General features: G+C 41.2%; 1 protein-coding gene across 1 annotated transcript in view; it reads left to right on the top strand.

Annotated features, from left to right (window-relative positions):
* The window catches only part of MYH15 (myosin heavy chain 15), a 91,615-nt gene that overhangs the window by 55,157 nt on the left and 19,698 nt on the right, over nucleotides 1-16,760 (top strand). Inside the window, exons 26-33 of the mRNA XM_082219696.1 lie at nucleotides 435-580; nucleotides 1,584-1,674; nucleotides 4,773-5,162; nucleotides 8,131-8,257; nucleotides 10,295-10,413; nucleotides 10,807-11,003; nucleotides 13,408-13,757; nucleotides 16,355-16,479. Coding sequence (XP_082075822.1) covers nucleotides 435-580; nucleotides 1,584-1,674; nucleotides 4,773-5,162; nucleotides 8,131-8,257; nucleotides 10,295-10,413; nucleotides 10,807-11,003; nucleotides 13,408-13,757; nucleotides 16,355-16,479 — 1,545 coding nt within the window. The remainder of the gene's footprint in view (nucleotides 1-434; nucleotides 581-1,583; nucleotides 1,675-4,772; nucleotides 5,163-8,130; nucleotides 8,258-10,294; nucleotides 10,414-10,806; nucleotides 11,004-13,407; nucleotides 13,758-16,354; nucleotides 16,480-16,760) is intronic.

Here is a 16,760-nt window from a genome sequence, read left to right as displayed (position 1 = left end):
ACTCCAAGTTTCACATAGAGATGCAGTGGGGGGGCATAGCTCAGTGGTAGAGCACACCAAAGTATAATCCCTGGGTCTCCAGGTAGAGCTGGAAAAAGACTCCTGTCTGGAGCTCTGGAGAGTCACCAACAGACTCAGTCAGTGTTGACAGTTTGGAGCTAGATAGATCAGTGGTCTGACTCAGTATGGTATCTTCATATGTTCCTATGAATGGTGGGGAGAGGGAGGTAGTTCCACACCCCTTTCTAGTATTTTGTTCAGCATGTTCTTTATGGGGAAAGAGGTCAGTCTGTATACATCAATAAAAAGAGGACTCGGTTTCTCTAAACTTCAGTACAATACCTGAAAATGCTGCCAAATGTCTGTGGTCTGCCAAGAACTTGAAAAGTTGAGTGGCTATTTTCTCCTATATCTGTCCCTTTTCATTTCTGTAGCTTGAGGGCTCTCTTGAACAAGAAAAGAAAGTGAGGATGGATCTGGAAAGAGCCAAACGCAAACTGGAGGGTGACTTGAAGCTGACTCAAGAAAGTGTCATGGACTTGGAAAATGATAAGCTGCAGTTGGATGAAAAGTTAAAGAAGTAAGGTGGCGTTAGATTTCTTAGCAGCAGAGGCTGTTTTTATACTGTAAAACATTCACTGCCCTATGATGCTTTGTACTCTGTGTAAAACGCAAGAAGTGAGTAACAATAATATCTTGCAATGCCACTATATTTTCAGTCCCAGGAAAGCAGCCAAAAAGAGGAGGTTTGTTTAGTCCCTGGTGAGTTGCCATATGTGACTGGTGGGTGTGTTTAGCTTGATGGGTCAAAGGTTCTGTAGGCCTGCTACACACACACACACACACACACACACACACCACAACTAGAAATAGGGTTGCCTAGTGAGACAGTTCCATAAAACAGTAACAGCATAGAAAATAGAAAGGTAGACCAAATTTGCTACCTCCAAGTGGAGGGCAGCCAGCCAGATTCAACTCCCCATGCTCCAGTCTGCTTTTCTTCCTTCCATCTGGTAGGGTTTTGTGCTCCACGTCATAGCAGATTGGGCTTTGGCAGGCAGATCAAAATGTAGTTCACTTAACCAGCTTTTCCCTCCAACAGAGTTCTAACAGGTACCAGATCTCTGTGTTACTTAGATTACAGATTTGCAGGCAGCAATTTCCTAAGGACCTTGAAACGTAGCAGGAATGAGTCAATATTCAGGCATTATAGCTCCTGTATGGAGCATCAGATGGGTAAGGAATGGAGCCAAACTAAGTAGCCAGTCCCCCTTTCGTAGTGTGTGCTGACTGCTAGCCCTGTCCTTGGCATCCTTGCATTCAGCGCGAATGTACAGTGGTGGCTGGTCTTCCATCCAACCTGGAATTCTGTGTGGTTGGGAAGAAGACTTCACATGTGCTGCTGTACACATGAACACCCCTCCCTGCAAGGGGGAGAGGAGGTTAGTCATGCATGCATGTGTTGCTCTATGCAAACACCTGAATAGGGCTATAGCAATTGTTTGTTCTGAGATGGCATTTCTGCTTAAAAGCAACCAAATAATTACTCCATTGTACTCAAACCCAATCTATTGCATTAATAGGAAAGAATTTGAAATCAGTCAGATGAGCTCCAAGATGGAGGATGAGCAGGCCATAGTGATGCAGCTCCAAAAGAAGATAAAAGAGCTTCAGGTGATTATTCCTGCTCAGTTTCTCTCAGTACTGGATATACTGGACATTGTATTGTAAGAAAGCCTTGGGCTTTGTACAGGTTGTCATCCCATTTGATCTGAATTCCAGGTTATTAGAAATCTTTTAAGGTCACAAGAAAAGCTCTACTGGATCAGATTACCTTTATTAATTTAAAATAAATACATTTATGAAAAGCAGACATACATACAAGTAAAAAATAATACAACAAAACAACAACAAAACAGAAAAATCAAACAAACCACCACACTATAAGATATAAGAAGATTAATATAATTATTCTCATATATACTCCTGGTATTGAACACAATTATAAAATTTATAGAAAAGAAATTTAAAACTGACTTCCAATTAATCTCACTGTACTTTGTCTATCCATTACTTTATACCGCACAGTTACATATTTCTTGTATAATTTCTTTTTACCTCCCTACAAACTTATATTTATACAATACAGGGATCAGTCTAATTCTGCCTGATTAGACATCCATCTCATTCATCACCCTGTTTTCCAAAGTGGACAGCTCTGGGAAATCTTGAAAGCAGGGATTGAAGGTGACAGCTTTCTCCCATTGTTTGGCCTCCTCCTTCCCAGCATCTGGTATTCAGTGGCCTAATACCACCAAACCTGTAGCTATCACTTAGCTACCAGAACCAACAGCCATTGATTATAGATGGTGGAGAAATTAAATTAACTGTGCATTGAAAGGTGGACCTACAACTGGCAGAATCCGAGACCAGGGGGAAGAATCGGTGGAAGAAGACTGGAAAAAGTTTAAAGACTATTTACAGAAATACTGAAAAATTAATGAATGTTAGAAAAACGTTGGAATGAAATTATATGGCTTTAGTAGAAATGTTACAAGGAATTAAGTATAAATAGATTAATAGAGCTTTAAAGAGAAAAATATGGTTAGAATGTGTTAAGACAATTATAGGATAGAAAACAGAGGAAGATGGAAAGGAATTGCTGAAACAATTAACAGAAGTGGAATACAAAAGGGGAGGTGTGAGGAGGTCGAGGAAATAAGGGAAAGAAAGATAAGATGTTGAAATTGGATTGTGTTTTAAATGGGTTTTGTTTTGTTTTGTTTTGTTTGTTTGTTTGTTTTTTCTTTGTTTTGTATTGTATTGTATGTTTTTTCTTTTTTGGCGCTTTGTAGTGTTGTGTTCAATTTGTTGAAAAACTAATAAATATTATTTAAGAAAGAAAGAAAGAAAGAAAGAAAGAAAGAAAGAAAGGAAGGAAGGAAGGAAGGAAGGAAGGTGGACCTACCTAATTTGCATATTCCCAAGCAGTATGAGAACAGAAACACAGCCAACCTTCAAAATTCACACTTCTCTGAATTTTGTGATGAAATTCTTCAACCAAACAGTGTTTACAAAAATGTGTCTTATTAGGTGAAAGTGTCCATAAACATGAATATATTAGTGAAAATAAAACACAACAATTCATTCTATTACGGGAAGCCTTGCAAAAGATGTAGGTCAGTCAAAACTGCATACAAGAATGGGTTTAATTCAGAGAAATTCACAACAATATTCTGATGAATTTTCATGAGGATTAAAAAACTAGCAAATTTTATAACTTTGTTACGTGTCATGTGAAGAGCTGTTAGTAAAGAATGAGGAGGAGAAAGATTTTTTGGGCATATGGTTTGGCTTTTTCTATTTTTTGATTTATTAACCTATTTTGAAGGCTCAGAAAAGGTTAAACAATTAAAACCAAATCTACACAAACACAGAAAATAAAATTTGTAAGATGCTCTGTGGATGCATTGTGGATGCTATGTGTGTGCATTGTTTATGCATATTGGCTCTTTTCAGACCTTCAAGAGAACATGTAGAGCAAGGATGTGGAACCTAGGTCCTTCCAGATATTGTTAGATTCCAACTTCTATTAGCCCCAGTTCATAGTCAGGCTTGGGGATGAGGGGAGTTGTGGCCAAACGTTATCTGGAGGTCCTCAGATTTCCCATCCCTAATCTATAGGCTGAGAGTGGGCACGAACCTGCTTTCTCCCCTTCTCAGCATGTGTTCACTGAACGTCTTCACAGGGCTTGTTGTGCTGGATTTTGAGGGTGAAACCATTGATCACAAGCAGGCTTAAATGAAATTCCATTCTTGAGCAACAAGAATCCTAGTAACAGAAGGTGCCTTGTTGAGTTGGTGGTTGGGAAAGATAATAAGAGACACATTTGAAGGAAAGATATTTAAGAAGAAAGGGATGGAAGCAGGGAAATTGGCTTCTAGGCAGTATATCCTTAATGGAAAAGGAACATTCGCCTCTGACTGTATTGTCCTTGGTTACAAGCACCTAGGGGCTTGCGAGTCAGTAAAAGAACAGAATACACCTCAGAGGAAGACAATGTGAATTGCAGCGATGCGTTAACACTGGCAACAAAGTTTGCACAGAAGTAAGAAACTCTGTCAAGAATAAAAACAGTCCCTTTGGCTGCTGATCTATGGAGGTTCTATGACCTCCTTGGTTTTGCAGCTGCCAAAGTTGCTCTTTCTTCCCTCTGGAGGGGGTGGGATGTGGCATTAATAATTCTGCAACTTGCTTGCTGCCCAGAGGCAGAATGTGTGACTAACCAGTTTTGACAGTTCTAGTACAGAGGTGAATTACGGAAAGGGACCACAAATGCTTGCTGCTACCCTATATTTCACCCCCTACTCACAATTTTAAAGTGGCAGGGGACACTTTTTGTAAGGGAATACTCCACTTCCGATATTATCTTGCTTTTAAAAATTTCTATTTTGCCATACTGTTGGAGCAATCCTGCACAATATTAGTTGGAAGTAGTTCCCAGTGGGCAATGGAGGTAAGTGTAAGTAGGACTGCAGCCTGGGTGTCTGATGTCTTGGAAACATGGCAGAGAACATTTCCCCAGATGATTAAAAACATCTATCCGAGTTGTAATTCATGATTTAAAGTTCTGACCCAAATTCAGAGTGAGAGAACACTCTGAATTTGAAGGTTCAGAGTTACCACAAAGGTTACTTCCAATGTCTTAAGATGGAGGCACTGTGGTGTCTAGGGCTGTGCTGTTATGCTCACATGCTTCTCTGTCTGATAGGCCCGCATAGAGGAACTTGAGGAAGAGCTAGAAGCAGAACGAGCTGCCCGCGCAAAGGTGGAGAAGCAAAGATCAGACCTGGCCCGAGAGCTGGAAGAGCTGAGTGAGCGGCTGGAAGAGGCTGGGGGCGCCACTGCGGCACAGCTGGAGATGAACAAGAAGCGGGAGGCCGAGTTTCTGAAGCTGCGGCGGGACCTTGAAGAGGCCACGCTGCACTACGAGGCAACCGCAGCTACACTCAGGAAGAAGCATGCAGACAGCATGGCGGAGCTTGGGGAACAAGCAGACAACCTGCAGCGGGTCAAACAAAAGCTGGAGAAAGAGAAGAGTGAGCTGAAGTTGGAAGTGGACGATCTGTCTTCCACTATGGAGCAAGTGATCAAGGGAAAGGTAAAGCCTCTGGGGTTTACTGTGAAGACAGACCGGTTCCACAAAGTCTGATCAGTGAATCAAAAATAGGAGGCTTTGTCCAGCCAAGTTCTGCTGGGAGTAGGCTTGCTGAAATGAATAGAGCCAAGTTAGTCACATTCACTCATTTCTTAGGGGAGTTGCATTCTTTGAATAGCTGCAAACAATGTTCATGCAATACATCAGGTATGCATATAAAAAAGGCCACACAGAAATGCCAAGTGGTTAAACAATGGAGCAAAATATAACAAATGGTTGGATCCAAAAATCTCTCTGTTCATGTGGGGATGTCATTGATTTTCTTTCCTGGCTGAGCCCTCCTGCGTCACCTTATGTGTCAGTCACACACTGGAGGGTCTCTTGATCTGCTGGAACAGCTTTTCAGGGGGCTGCTGGGGGGAGAGGGGAGTTGTAGCCATGGGGATCAGTAACTCCCAGATACAAGCAGAAGAACCTTTTGCTCTCAGAAGAGGAAACCTTTCAATCCAAGAATTTTCAAATGTAAAGCAGGCAATTGAGAATCACGGGAAGGAGTAAGAGAGGAAGTACAGTGTGTGTGGAGATGCAATGACAAAATATTGTTACACCCCACAACAGTCACTAAGCAGTGTGAGGTTCCAGGGGTCCAGGCACTTACCAAGGGTTTGTGTTTCCTTTTGGAAATGAGGCCCAGCAGACACTGCAGTTTTTTTATGATATATGGTTTATTTACACATATATAGTACTGGAGCCTACAATGAAGAGGTTCCCAGCATTACACTACAAGAGAGTCTCTTGCTTCTCCCACAGCCTTGGATCTAAAACAGAAATCAGCCGTGTTCTCTGTCTCCCTTCACAGTTTTGCCAGTACATCCTTACTAACTGCCATCCTTAAAAAACTAACACTAGCTTTTTGTCTTATTAACTAAAATCAGAGCCTGGGGAGGGGCTTCACCCATTTGGCTGTCTGGCATTGAATCTCCAGATGATCCATCTGGTACCTTTGGTTGGGTTAAAGACTCAGCCATTATCAAGTGGTTACCTCATGAGGAAGCTGGCCAGCATTATTTCCAACCTTTGCTCATTCCAGGAATTTAAGGATTTGCTGAAATTTGAACCCTTTTAGGGGAGTCTGATCCCACCACAAACCCATAACAATAAGTTTCTCCCTTGAGTGCCCGCCTTCTCTGAGAATCATGCTTGCCTAACTTCTTAGCCTACAAGTGTTCATTTTAACTTCTTAAATTAATTATATACAGTCATACCTCATGTTATGGACGCTTCAGGTTACGTGTTTTCGGGTTGCGGACTGCAGGAAACCCGGAAGTACCAGAATGGGTTACTTCCGGGTTTTGCTGCTCGCACATGCGCAGAAACGCTAAATTGTGCTATGCGCAGAAGTGCCAAATCGCACCGGTGCCTGCGCAGACGCGGCACTTCAGGATGCGAATGCTGCAGGTTGCGGACGTGCCTCTGTCACGGATTACATCCGCAACCCGAGGTTCCACTGTATTTACTTTCGCTCATCTTACTATGCCTTACAACTCTAGGATATTCACCATGTTGAATCAGACACTGGGGTTTCCAAATTTTTCTCCATATATCATCCTGTAATCATTTCTAAAACTCCTTAAGTCGTACTTGGTACTAGCTTTTTGGCAAACCATAGTGCATCGCTATTAATAAATGTCAAAATCCATATTAGGGCAATATATTTATTAGGCCAACCAAAATATCACCAAATAGCATGCAAGCTTTTGCATTCTCTAATAATTCATAGATATTCTGATATATTTATGATGGCTTTGCAGCTCACACTATTCTCATACAGAATGCTAAACTAGTATACTTTCTGATTTTGGCAGGAGGGGGAATGAAGGTGGAGTATGTTTTTTTCCACATTATGATCTTTGGAAAGCTCTCATCATGTGTAGGTTTTATAAATGATATACAGAACAATTGAATAATACTCCTCTGGGGATATTTAACTCCCAAGCAACTCTTAAGGAATCTCTTAAGAAAGGATGTGTTTATGGCTCACAGATGTGTAATTTTCAGTGTGAACTTTTTTCTTTCGCATCAATTCAGTTCAATAATTCAGAGCTGTTATTAATTACATGATTGATTCCCTTCCATTTGCCACACACTGTCATGTAACGATTTCTACTAGAGAAGTAGCTGTGCTAGTCTTTTGTAGCAAAAGCGACAAAGATTTTTGTAGCACCTTAAGCACTAACAAATTTCATATGGCATAAGCTTTTGTGGCCTACAGGGAACACTGCAGCTGATGGAGTGAACTCTGGTCCACAAAAGTTTATGTCATAATAAATTTATCCATCTTTAAGGTGCCACAAGACTCTCAGTGCAAACAACAATCATATAGTAGCTCAGTGTGTTTGCTTTTGCTTTTGTATGACTCCAGTAAGATATTAACAACAGAAAATAATGTTCTTCTTGTTGTCAAAATATATAATATAGCTGAAGCAAACTGGTGAGTATGTATGTGATAAAGACAAAAGGTTGTCGAAGTCTTGTGTGCAAGATTATGTAAGTCTTACTGTACTTCAAAACTGTTGGACACAATTAATTATTTTAAAGGAATCTGTTTTTATTATTCCTTCCAGTAAACTGAATCTTTGGTATATGCATATAAAAATACTTTTAAAAATATATCATTGCAGCTATTGCTCTTTTTCTAATTATAATTGTTGGTGGGCCCTTTTCATTTTTGCAAATTTTGTAAACCAAATTTTACACTTTGCACAAAAATTGTGGCCCTACTGTTGGATGGTTTATGTTTTGCCTCCTGAGTTTCTAGACTAATTGGCATATGCCACGTTTCTGTTACATAGAAAAAGATTGTCATGATCTTTCCTAATTGTCATATATTGGTCTTTTTATGGGACAAATGAGATGAGCAATGCACTTTGATTGGGATGGTGTTTGATTACCTTTGTTCTAACCACATTAGGCAAATGCAGAAAAACTCTGTCGTACTCTGGAAGACCATCTCAATGAGGCAAAAACTAAAGTGGACGAGATGACTCGTGTGGTGAATGACCTCACTGCCCAAAAAGGGAAGCTGCAAACTGAAAATGGTAGGTTGGGCAAACATTATTATAGCCACAGGAAGTGTGAGCATGGCAACACCTTATATGAGTAAGGAGGGATGCTTGGAGATTTAATTCAGTCCGCATCTTTATGTGGTTGCAGAACAATCTGATTTGCACTCACTGAACCACTGTGTGGAATAAAGTGCAATTATCATACTGTATTTCTCCAAATTTTGTGAGAAATTTTATACTCCACACACACACACACAAAAATATACACAAAGATTTGCCAGAAATATGGTGCACACACATTTTTAAATTTCATACTTTTTGTTCTTTTTAAAACTTATCAGAAATATGTATATCAGAAATACACTGATCTGCACATCCCCACATAATTGCACATGTGCAATATTTTCATGAGGAACTCATGTCTCTTTCTTCTCCCTTTCCCCTACATAAGAACACATCCCTTTCATCTGCTGGTCAATTGCTTCTTCCTTTCCATCTAGTTTTCTGTCCTCTCCTTATATACCTGTCCACATGATGAAACATGGGAAGGGAGGGAGGACCAGTTTCATGGCTATACAACATTTATCACATTGACTCCCAACCTTTACTGCTGCTGTTGATTTATGCTGGATGCTCAGTAGAAGTTTTCCTGATGCAAAATGCACTTGTCTTTCCACAACACTCCATTCATTGCCCACCAAGGATTCATTCCGGTTCAGCTTGCAATAACAGCTTTCTGTGATCTTTTCCCAATTGGCAACTTCTTTTTCCTGACGTGATGATATCATTTTATTAGATTCCTGGGCATGTTCAGACATGACTCACTCAAAGTGGCTTACAAATAAAAAGCAAACATGAAAACAACAATGACCCAATCATTAAAACACAAATTGAGAAATCTAACAACATGGCAAGAAGCAAAAATGCAAAGAACAGCACTAACAAGCAGCAACAGAGGAGACAAAACTTGGTTTGAAAAAAAAAAGAAATGTTTTCAGTTGCTGGAGTGGGGTGCATCACAAATCAAGAGGAAGTTACTTCTGCACATGGGGTGTCACCATAGAAAATGCCCTCTTGCATGTTGTTTCTACCCTTGCCTTAGAAGGCAAAGGCAGGGAAGATGGGAGTGCTAGCTAATCAAAGGACAGCCAGATTCACACAGGACAAGGTAGATCCCAGCTGCTTAGGTTGTTATAGCTAATAACCAGCACCTTGAATCATGTGTTCACATTATTGTTTTTTCTGGTGCATTTCACAGCTCCCCCCTGCCCCCCACCTGTATACATCAGCACAGCTTCATTAGCTTCTGATTCATTTCTGTTTGTGTAAACACTAGGAGACATTGAGGGGCCAGGGTGTTTGTACCCAATGCAAAGGTGTTCACCCCTTGGCTAGAGATGAATTAGGAGTGGCTTAAAGACTCCGGTTGGCATGAAGCTGGTTTGAGAAAGAACACATCAAACAGTAGTATTTTATCCAAAATACAGGATGCATTTTGGATAAAGTCATGTGAATGCGGATTAAAGACTCAGCACAGGAGGTACAGTGACTGCACAGTAAACAGCCCTAGAAGATTGACTGGGAGTTGACAGAATAAGGGGGAATCACATGACCCCAGCAGCCAAGATTTTAGCAGCGGCATTCTGCACCAAATGAAGTTTCTGAATGGTTTTCAATGGCAGCCCTGCATAGAGCACGTTACAGTAGAGTGTGCAGCATAGGATATGAGCACTTTAATATTGTGATCAGCGGGACTCTCCCATGCATGTTTCAAGTCCATCATCAAATACTACAGTTTCCCCAGTTCCTTTGGTTGTGTCCAGAGGACTTCTTAGGATGTCTCCTGTCATGCTGGCTTAGGCAAAATGTAGACCTAGCTAATTATGTCCAGTGCCACAAAATCCCCAATCTACCTCATCCAGCCACCCCTGTATGCCTGAAGGGCAAAAGGGTCACAGGTTACTTTCAATTATTCAGAACTCCTGGGAATATCTTCTCCTTGCCCTCCTCCTCTCTTGTCATGGAAAGCTGATGCTCATCATCTTTTTTTTTGTGCTACCCCTCCGGCAGGTGAATTTACAAGACAGCTGGAAGAGAAAGAATCGCTTATAAACCAACTTTCCCGAGGGAAGTTGTCTTTCACTCAACAAATAGAAGAGCTTAAAAGGCAGCTGGAGGAAGAGAGCAAGGTAAGGCTTTGATTGAGGCTCCTAACATGATCCTGACTCAGGTTGAAACGACAACTCGGTTTTAAGTTATTGCCCTTAAGCAGGTATAGAACTGCATGCACTCAAGTAAGTGCAGTGGAATGGTAGTTAAGTGCATAAGCTGAAGATGTGCCTCAGTCTGCAGATATCAGTGAAATACAGGATGCTGGGGATACTATAGTCCCAGTATGACTGGGAAATGCTGTGGTTGCTATTAAGGATTGAGACGGTGTGATGGAAGAAATAGGAGTAGGGAGTTTGGAAAAGGGGAAATTTCCAGGTGGCGAACCCACCATCAGAACGAGTTTCAGTGCTTGTAGTAGCTGCTTTGTCCACAGCTGGATGTGCTGACTACAGCCCCCCTCTCTCCTACAGTCAAAGAATGCCCTCGCCCATGCTTTGCAAGCTGCCCGCCATGACTGTGACCTCCTACGGGAGCAATTTGAGGAGGAGCAAGAAGCCAAGGCAGAGCTTCAGAGGGCACTCTCCAAGGGGAATGCGGAAGTGGCACAGTGGAGAACTAAATATGAAACCGATGCTATTCAAAGGACTGAGGAGCTAGAAGATGCCAAGTAAGATATACAAGAGATGCCATCCTGCGTTTCCACATGTATTCTTGTTTTAAACTGTTACATTCTAGGTCACAGACTGCATGCAGTTCCATGCAGTGATATCATAGAATCTTAGAGCTGGAAGGGACCCAAGGGTCATTTATTCCAACCCCCCGCAATGCAGAAACCTCGGCTAAAGCATCCATATCAGATGCGATTATAAATTACAATCCAGGCATATCAACGTCTTATTTCTTATGGCTTCCTGTTGCAATCATGTCAGTAATCCAGGATGATCAGGAAAACCAATGTGAGCCTGCTCATTACTTGAGAAATTCATCTAAGGCAGTGGTTCTCAACCTGTGGGTCCCCAGATGTTGTTGGACTACAACTCCCATCAACCCTGAGCCTTGCTAGCTAGGGGTGATGGGAATTGTAGTCCAACAACATCTGGGGACCCACAGGTTAAGAAAGGCTGATCTAAGGCATCCCTGAATTGAGTGGTAAGACTGGTGGCTGCGTGTGGTGCCCCAGTTAAAGAACTCTCCCTAGACATTTTCCCCTTGCCCTGTCACTGCTATCTTTCAGATGTCCATGAAGTTTCATTTACCATTTTACCACCCATTCACTCATTTTGGAGAGGTCCTTGTGGAGCTCTTCATGGTCTCTTCTTGTTTTAATGACCCTAAGCAATTTCATGTCACCAGCAAACCTGGCCACTTTACCACTTGCTCCTAACGCTAGACTGATTATGAACAAGTTGAAAAGCACAGGTCCCAATATTGATACTTGGAGAAATGTAGAAACTGGAGTCCCCCATCTGCCCATTTATTCCTACTCGCCTGCTGCTTAACCAATCCCTGATCTACAAGAGGATCTTATTTTTTGACTCAGGAATCTTGGGTGAGTTATCTTGTTGAAAGTTTTTTTAAAGTCCAAGTACACTATATCAACTGGATTGCCTCTACCTATGCACTTGTCGATACTCCAGAAGCCATGCTGGCTGTTTTTGGTTATTTTATCTTTCACTTTACTTTCCACCAGTTTTCCGAGGGCACACAGTAAGCTATCAGGCCTGTAATTTCCAGGATCCCCCCAGATCCCTTAAAAAAAAAAGTTACATTGACTACTTTCCAGTCATCAGGTATGGAGGTTGAAGATCATCAAGTTCACCTTTGAGTTCTTTGGAAACTTTCAGGTGGATGCCATCTGGAGCTGGTAATTTGTCAGTTTCTATTTTGTCTGTTAGACCAAGAGCTTCATCCCTCATCACCACTATCCACCTCAGTTCCTCAGACTCCTTTCCAGCAAAAGTTAGTTTAGGCATTGGGATCACCCTATATCTTCCATTGTGAAGACAGATGCGAAGAATTATTTCATTTTCTCTCTTTATCCTCCTTTAGCACACCTTTGATTCCCTTGTCATCCAAGGGTTCACCTGCCTCCTTAGACAGTCTTCCACTTCAAATTTATTTAAAGAACTTTATGTTGTCAAATTCAATGTTTTTAGCAATGTGCCCAATGTTTTAGCATCCCCAACTGTCCACTTGCACTTTGTTTCACCAAAATTTGTGATCCTTTTTGTTCTCTTCATTTGGACAAGGCTTCCATTTATTTTTGGAAGGAAGCCTTCTCACCTCTAATAGTTTCCTTAACTCTGCTCATTAACATCCTCATGGCACCTTTCCTGATCTGTGGCACACACTCCTGCTGAAGTGTGAGGTCCTTTTGAAGGGTAGTTAGGTCCAACTGGTATTTGGCTCCTCTCTTCCCAGAAACGTCTCATCAATTCTTCTTCTGCTTGGCTGCATTGGAGGCAGAGATGAGACAGCAAAACCCTCTCCATCAGCTTGCCCTTTGGCTCCTCCCTTCCTTGAAATGTCTTACCAGTTTTCATTCCTCTTGGCTGCCTGAGAGGCACAGATGAGACAGAAAGACCCCCTCTGTTGGCTTGGCTAGGGCCAATGGCCATCTGATTCCTCTTGACCCAGAACTGTCTCTGGCAGTTTCGCAATGTAGCTTCATAATGTAAAATGATTTTATTTTATTGGTGGGTTTAAACTGTATTCTTCATCTTGTGTGTGCATGTGTGTGGTCCCTATTGGTACTCTTGGTTTCAATGTACACTACTTGGAGGTGGTTATCCTGTTTTACACAAAGCGGTATATAAGAATGCTCAATAATAAAGAAAGGAAACATGAAATATGGAAACAAATTTGCTTATTTTCATCCTTTACACCCCCTTCCTTTCCCCTTTTATATCATGCATCTTAAGCTGTAAGCTGCTATTTTAAATTGTAAGCCACTCTGGCTGCTTAAATGTATCAAATAACAACGCCACAAAGGGAAATTCACGCTGTTTTGATTTGGTAATATTAAGAGCCTTTTCACTGTGGGTCGTTTTACCATGTACCTGTTCTGTTAGGAAAAAGTTGGCAGCTCGTCTCCAAGAGGCTGAGGAAGCCATCGAGGCGGCCAATGCCAAATGCTCTTCTCTGGAGAAGACAAAGCACAGGTTGCAGAATGAGCTGGAGGACATGATGATTGATCTGGAAAAGTCCAACGCAGCAGCGGGGTCCTTGGACAAGAAGCAGCGCAATTTTGACAGGATCCTTAATGAGTGGAAACAAAAGTATGAGGAGTCCCAAGCAGAGCTTGAAGGTGCCCAGAAGGAAGCCCGAAGCCTCAGCACGGAATTATTTAAGCTGAAGAATGCGTACGAAGAGAGCATGGACAATCTGGAGACCTTGAAGAGGGAAAACAAGAATCTCCAAGGTAAGTCCTGCACTTTAGATGTGGGTCAAGCAAGTTGAAATGGAGAGTGGAGGGGGAAGCCAGATGATGAAAGAAAGAGAGCTCATGAGTCCTAGCTGTTTAGCTTCACCATTGCGTGAGACAAACAAGGCAAGGAAACAGTCTCTACATCATAAAATATTTTTGCTCTGAGGACTGAGAGATATATTGGGGCCAGATGCCTTTTGTCATTAGTCTAAGAGCCTAGCTTTTTTCCAGTGAGACCAGCTAGTATCAGATCCTCCTGCTATTTCAAAGTCTGGCAACATAGATGTAATCGTAAGAACATAAAATGAGGTCAATGGCCCATTTATTCCAGCATCCTGTTCTCAAAGTGACCAACCAGTTGCCTATGGGAAGTCCACAAGCAGGACTCGAGCACTGCAGCACTATTCTCCCCTGTGGCTTCCAGCAACTGGTATTCAGAAGCATATGAAGTGGTTCACTTGAAGCAGGCATGGGCAACCTTAATTTTCTTTGGTGGCTGAGAGGGTGGTGACCAGATATGATAGCGATGGTGAAAGGGAGTGAGGAATGGATAGGAATAACACCGCAGTTGCCCATTTCTTCTCCCACAGCAAGGCTACCAATCATGTATGGGCTTAGTATCATATTGTTCCTATAAAATGGGACTTGGACAACTCTCCTGCAAAGTCTGAAATAAACTAGGGGCATGAACTAATTGTATCAGAACTTAAAGAATCCTACCACCTCTGAAGATTGCTTATAGCTAGGGGCCAAACTAGATGTGGCCATGCTGTCCATTTGCCTGCCCCATTCACATATAAAGTCATGGGTAAGTGGTCTTGTTTTAATACAAAGAGGGGTGTACAGGTGAAAAGAGTTGAAAATGTGCATGTGCCTCTCTTATCTCCCAATACCAGAAGTTAGGTGGGCTGGGGAGAAAAGGTCCTGAAGTGATGGAACATTAGAATGTGAGGCAGTGTAGGATGGAAGGCACAGCTGTTCTCACCCATGAGCCCATTTCAATATCCAATAAGATATCCAGCCATGCTTTACATGTGGATGGGACAGGGATGTGCATAAGTAAAGCTGAATGTCTTCTCATTGCCTCTTCTATGACCCATGTTAATGCTGTTTTATATACTAAACTGAAATACATTGACACAATATATTCAATATTTTGTCCTTCCACAGAATATGTTCTTTAATAACTATTGCATATTGACCATTTTATAATAAAATAGCATGTGATTGTTCAAAATATTCCCTAACTTTAAGGGAGCTGTTTGAACTGAGCTTGGAGGATCTTTCCCCCTCTGCCAGATAGAATCTATCTTAATGATAATTACAAGCCATTCATTAATATAATGAGCTTAACAAGATTTGCAACAGCCTTTCCAGACTAAGTAGAGTTTTTGAGAGCAAGACAGTATTGCCAGTATATAACAGGACTTACAAAATCAGGAGGATAAGAATCAACAACTGCAAGAGGAGAGACTGGATCTTAATAAACACATTTTAAAAATAATTGGTGCCATTGTGCACCCCTGTCTGAGTCCCTGATAAGTGCTGGATGAAGTGGTAAGGTGGCCATTTATCCCACCTGAAGTGGAGTACTGGTAACTGTCTGTTTATCCCACTAGATTTCATAGGCCACTGTGGCAAGAGCAGATTTCAGGTCAATTGGCCCCTGTCTGAATATACTTCTCAACTGCATGGGGTAGTAGAGAGCAATGATATAAGATACACTGGCCTTGTCTAAAGCCAGCCCCTTCATTAAATAATATACCTTGTGCTTCTATCTAGTCAATTCATTTATTGTATAAGTGTTTAGCTTATAATGTACTAAGAAGACTTACTGGCAGGAATTGGCTGGATCATTTCTAAGCCCCCTTTTAAAGATTGGCACCACAATTACCCTGCTCCAGTCGATTGGCATGCATCCTGTTTTGTCTGCAACTGTGAACAGAACTGCCAGAGCTGGAGCCAACCAATCAATGTTTGCTCCAAGCGGTTCTGTCAGGATGAAAATGTAGCCATGTAGCTTTCCCTGATTTCAGCTGTGTCAAATAAGAGTTTTCACCTCTGTTTTCAGGAACTGGGAACCATAGAGGAAGGAGATCAAAACCCAGTTCTAGAGGACTGATTGTATTGTTATCATTATCACTTTTTATCATTAAAAAACAATCATAAATATAAGAAATATTTCATTGTTCTTTGACCAACTAAGCCTAGAGCATGCACACACTCATACCAATACACACATCACAAAGCAAAAATAATCCTCAGAGTAAGTACATACAGAATACATTATCCATTAAAAAAATCATATAAATATTCCCTCACAAAAGCAGGGCAATGAATGTCTTTTAACCTATGTGATCTTCAGATGCAGTTGATAGATTTCATTTCTCCATAAGCCTGTTTAATAAATTTGATGGTTCTATATGACACGCACCCACCAATTTTTAAATAAATAGATAAGCATAAATTTCTAAGTTTTTAGCAAAAATCCAAGATAGGAAAAACTAAATTGCCATTGTGAAGAGATAACTTGGTGCATTCAGGACTTTCTGACACTTTGGTCTTTCTTTTTAAAAAAAAAAAAAAAATAGAGGAGATTTCAGATCTAACTGACCAGATCAGTGAAGGAAACAAGAACCTTCATGAGGTGGAGAAGATGAAGAAGCAGATTGAACAAGAAAAATCGGAAGTCCAGCTAGCCCTGGAAGAAGCTGAGGTAAGACAGGTTTGGAACAAGAAATGAGGTTTCTAGAGTCGCTGTCAGTTTTCCACCCAAAAGAAAAACAGAGGAAACAAAGGATAAGCAAGATTCGCTTCATGTGCATAGGCGGTGAAAACAAAGTGTGGTAAAATGATGTAGTACTTATTATATGGAATATTATTGTTACTTAGATTTCTTCCTCCCCTTCTCTTTACGTAGGGGTCCTAGGGTAGGCTATGTACAAGTGCTGTTGCAGTACACTTTTCAAAAGATTTCAACTTTCACATTTTGAAGTT

The sequence above is a fragment of the Podarcis vaucheri genome (assembly GCF_965113315.1).
Source record: "Podarcis vaucheri genome assembly, chromosome: 4".
In the NCBI taxonomy this organism is placed as follows: domain Eukaryota; kingdom Metazoa; phylum Chordata; class Lepidosauria; order Squamata; family Lacertidae; genus Podarcis; species Podarcis vaucheri.
This window is presented reverse-complemented; position numbering and strand designations above follow the sequence as displayed.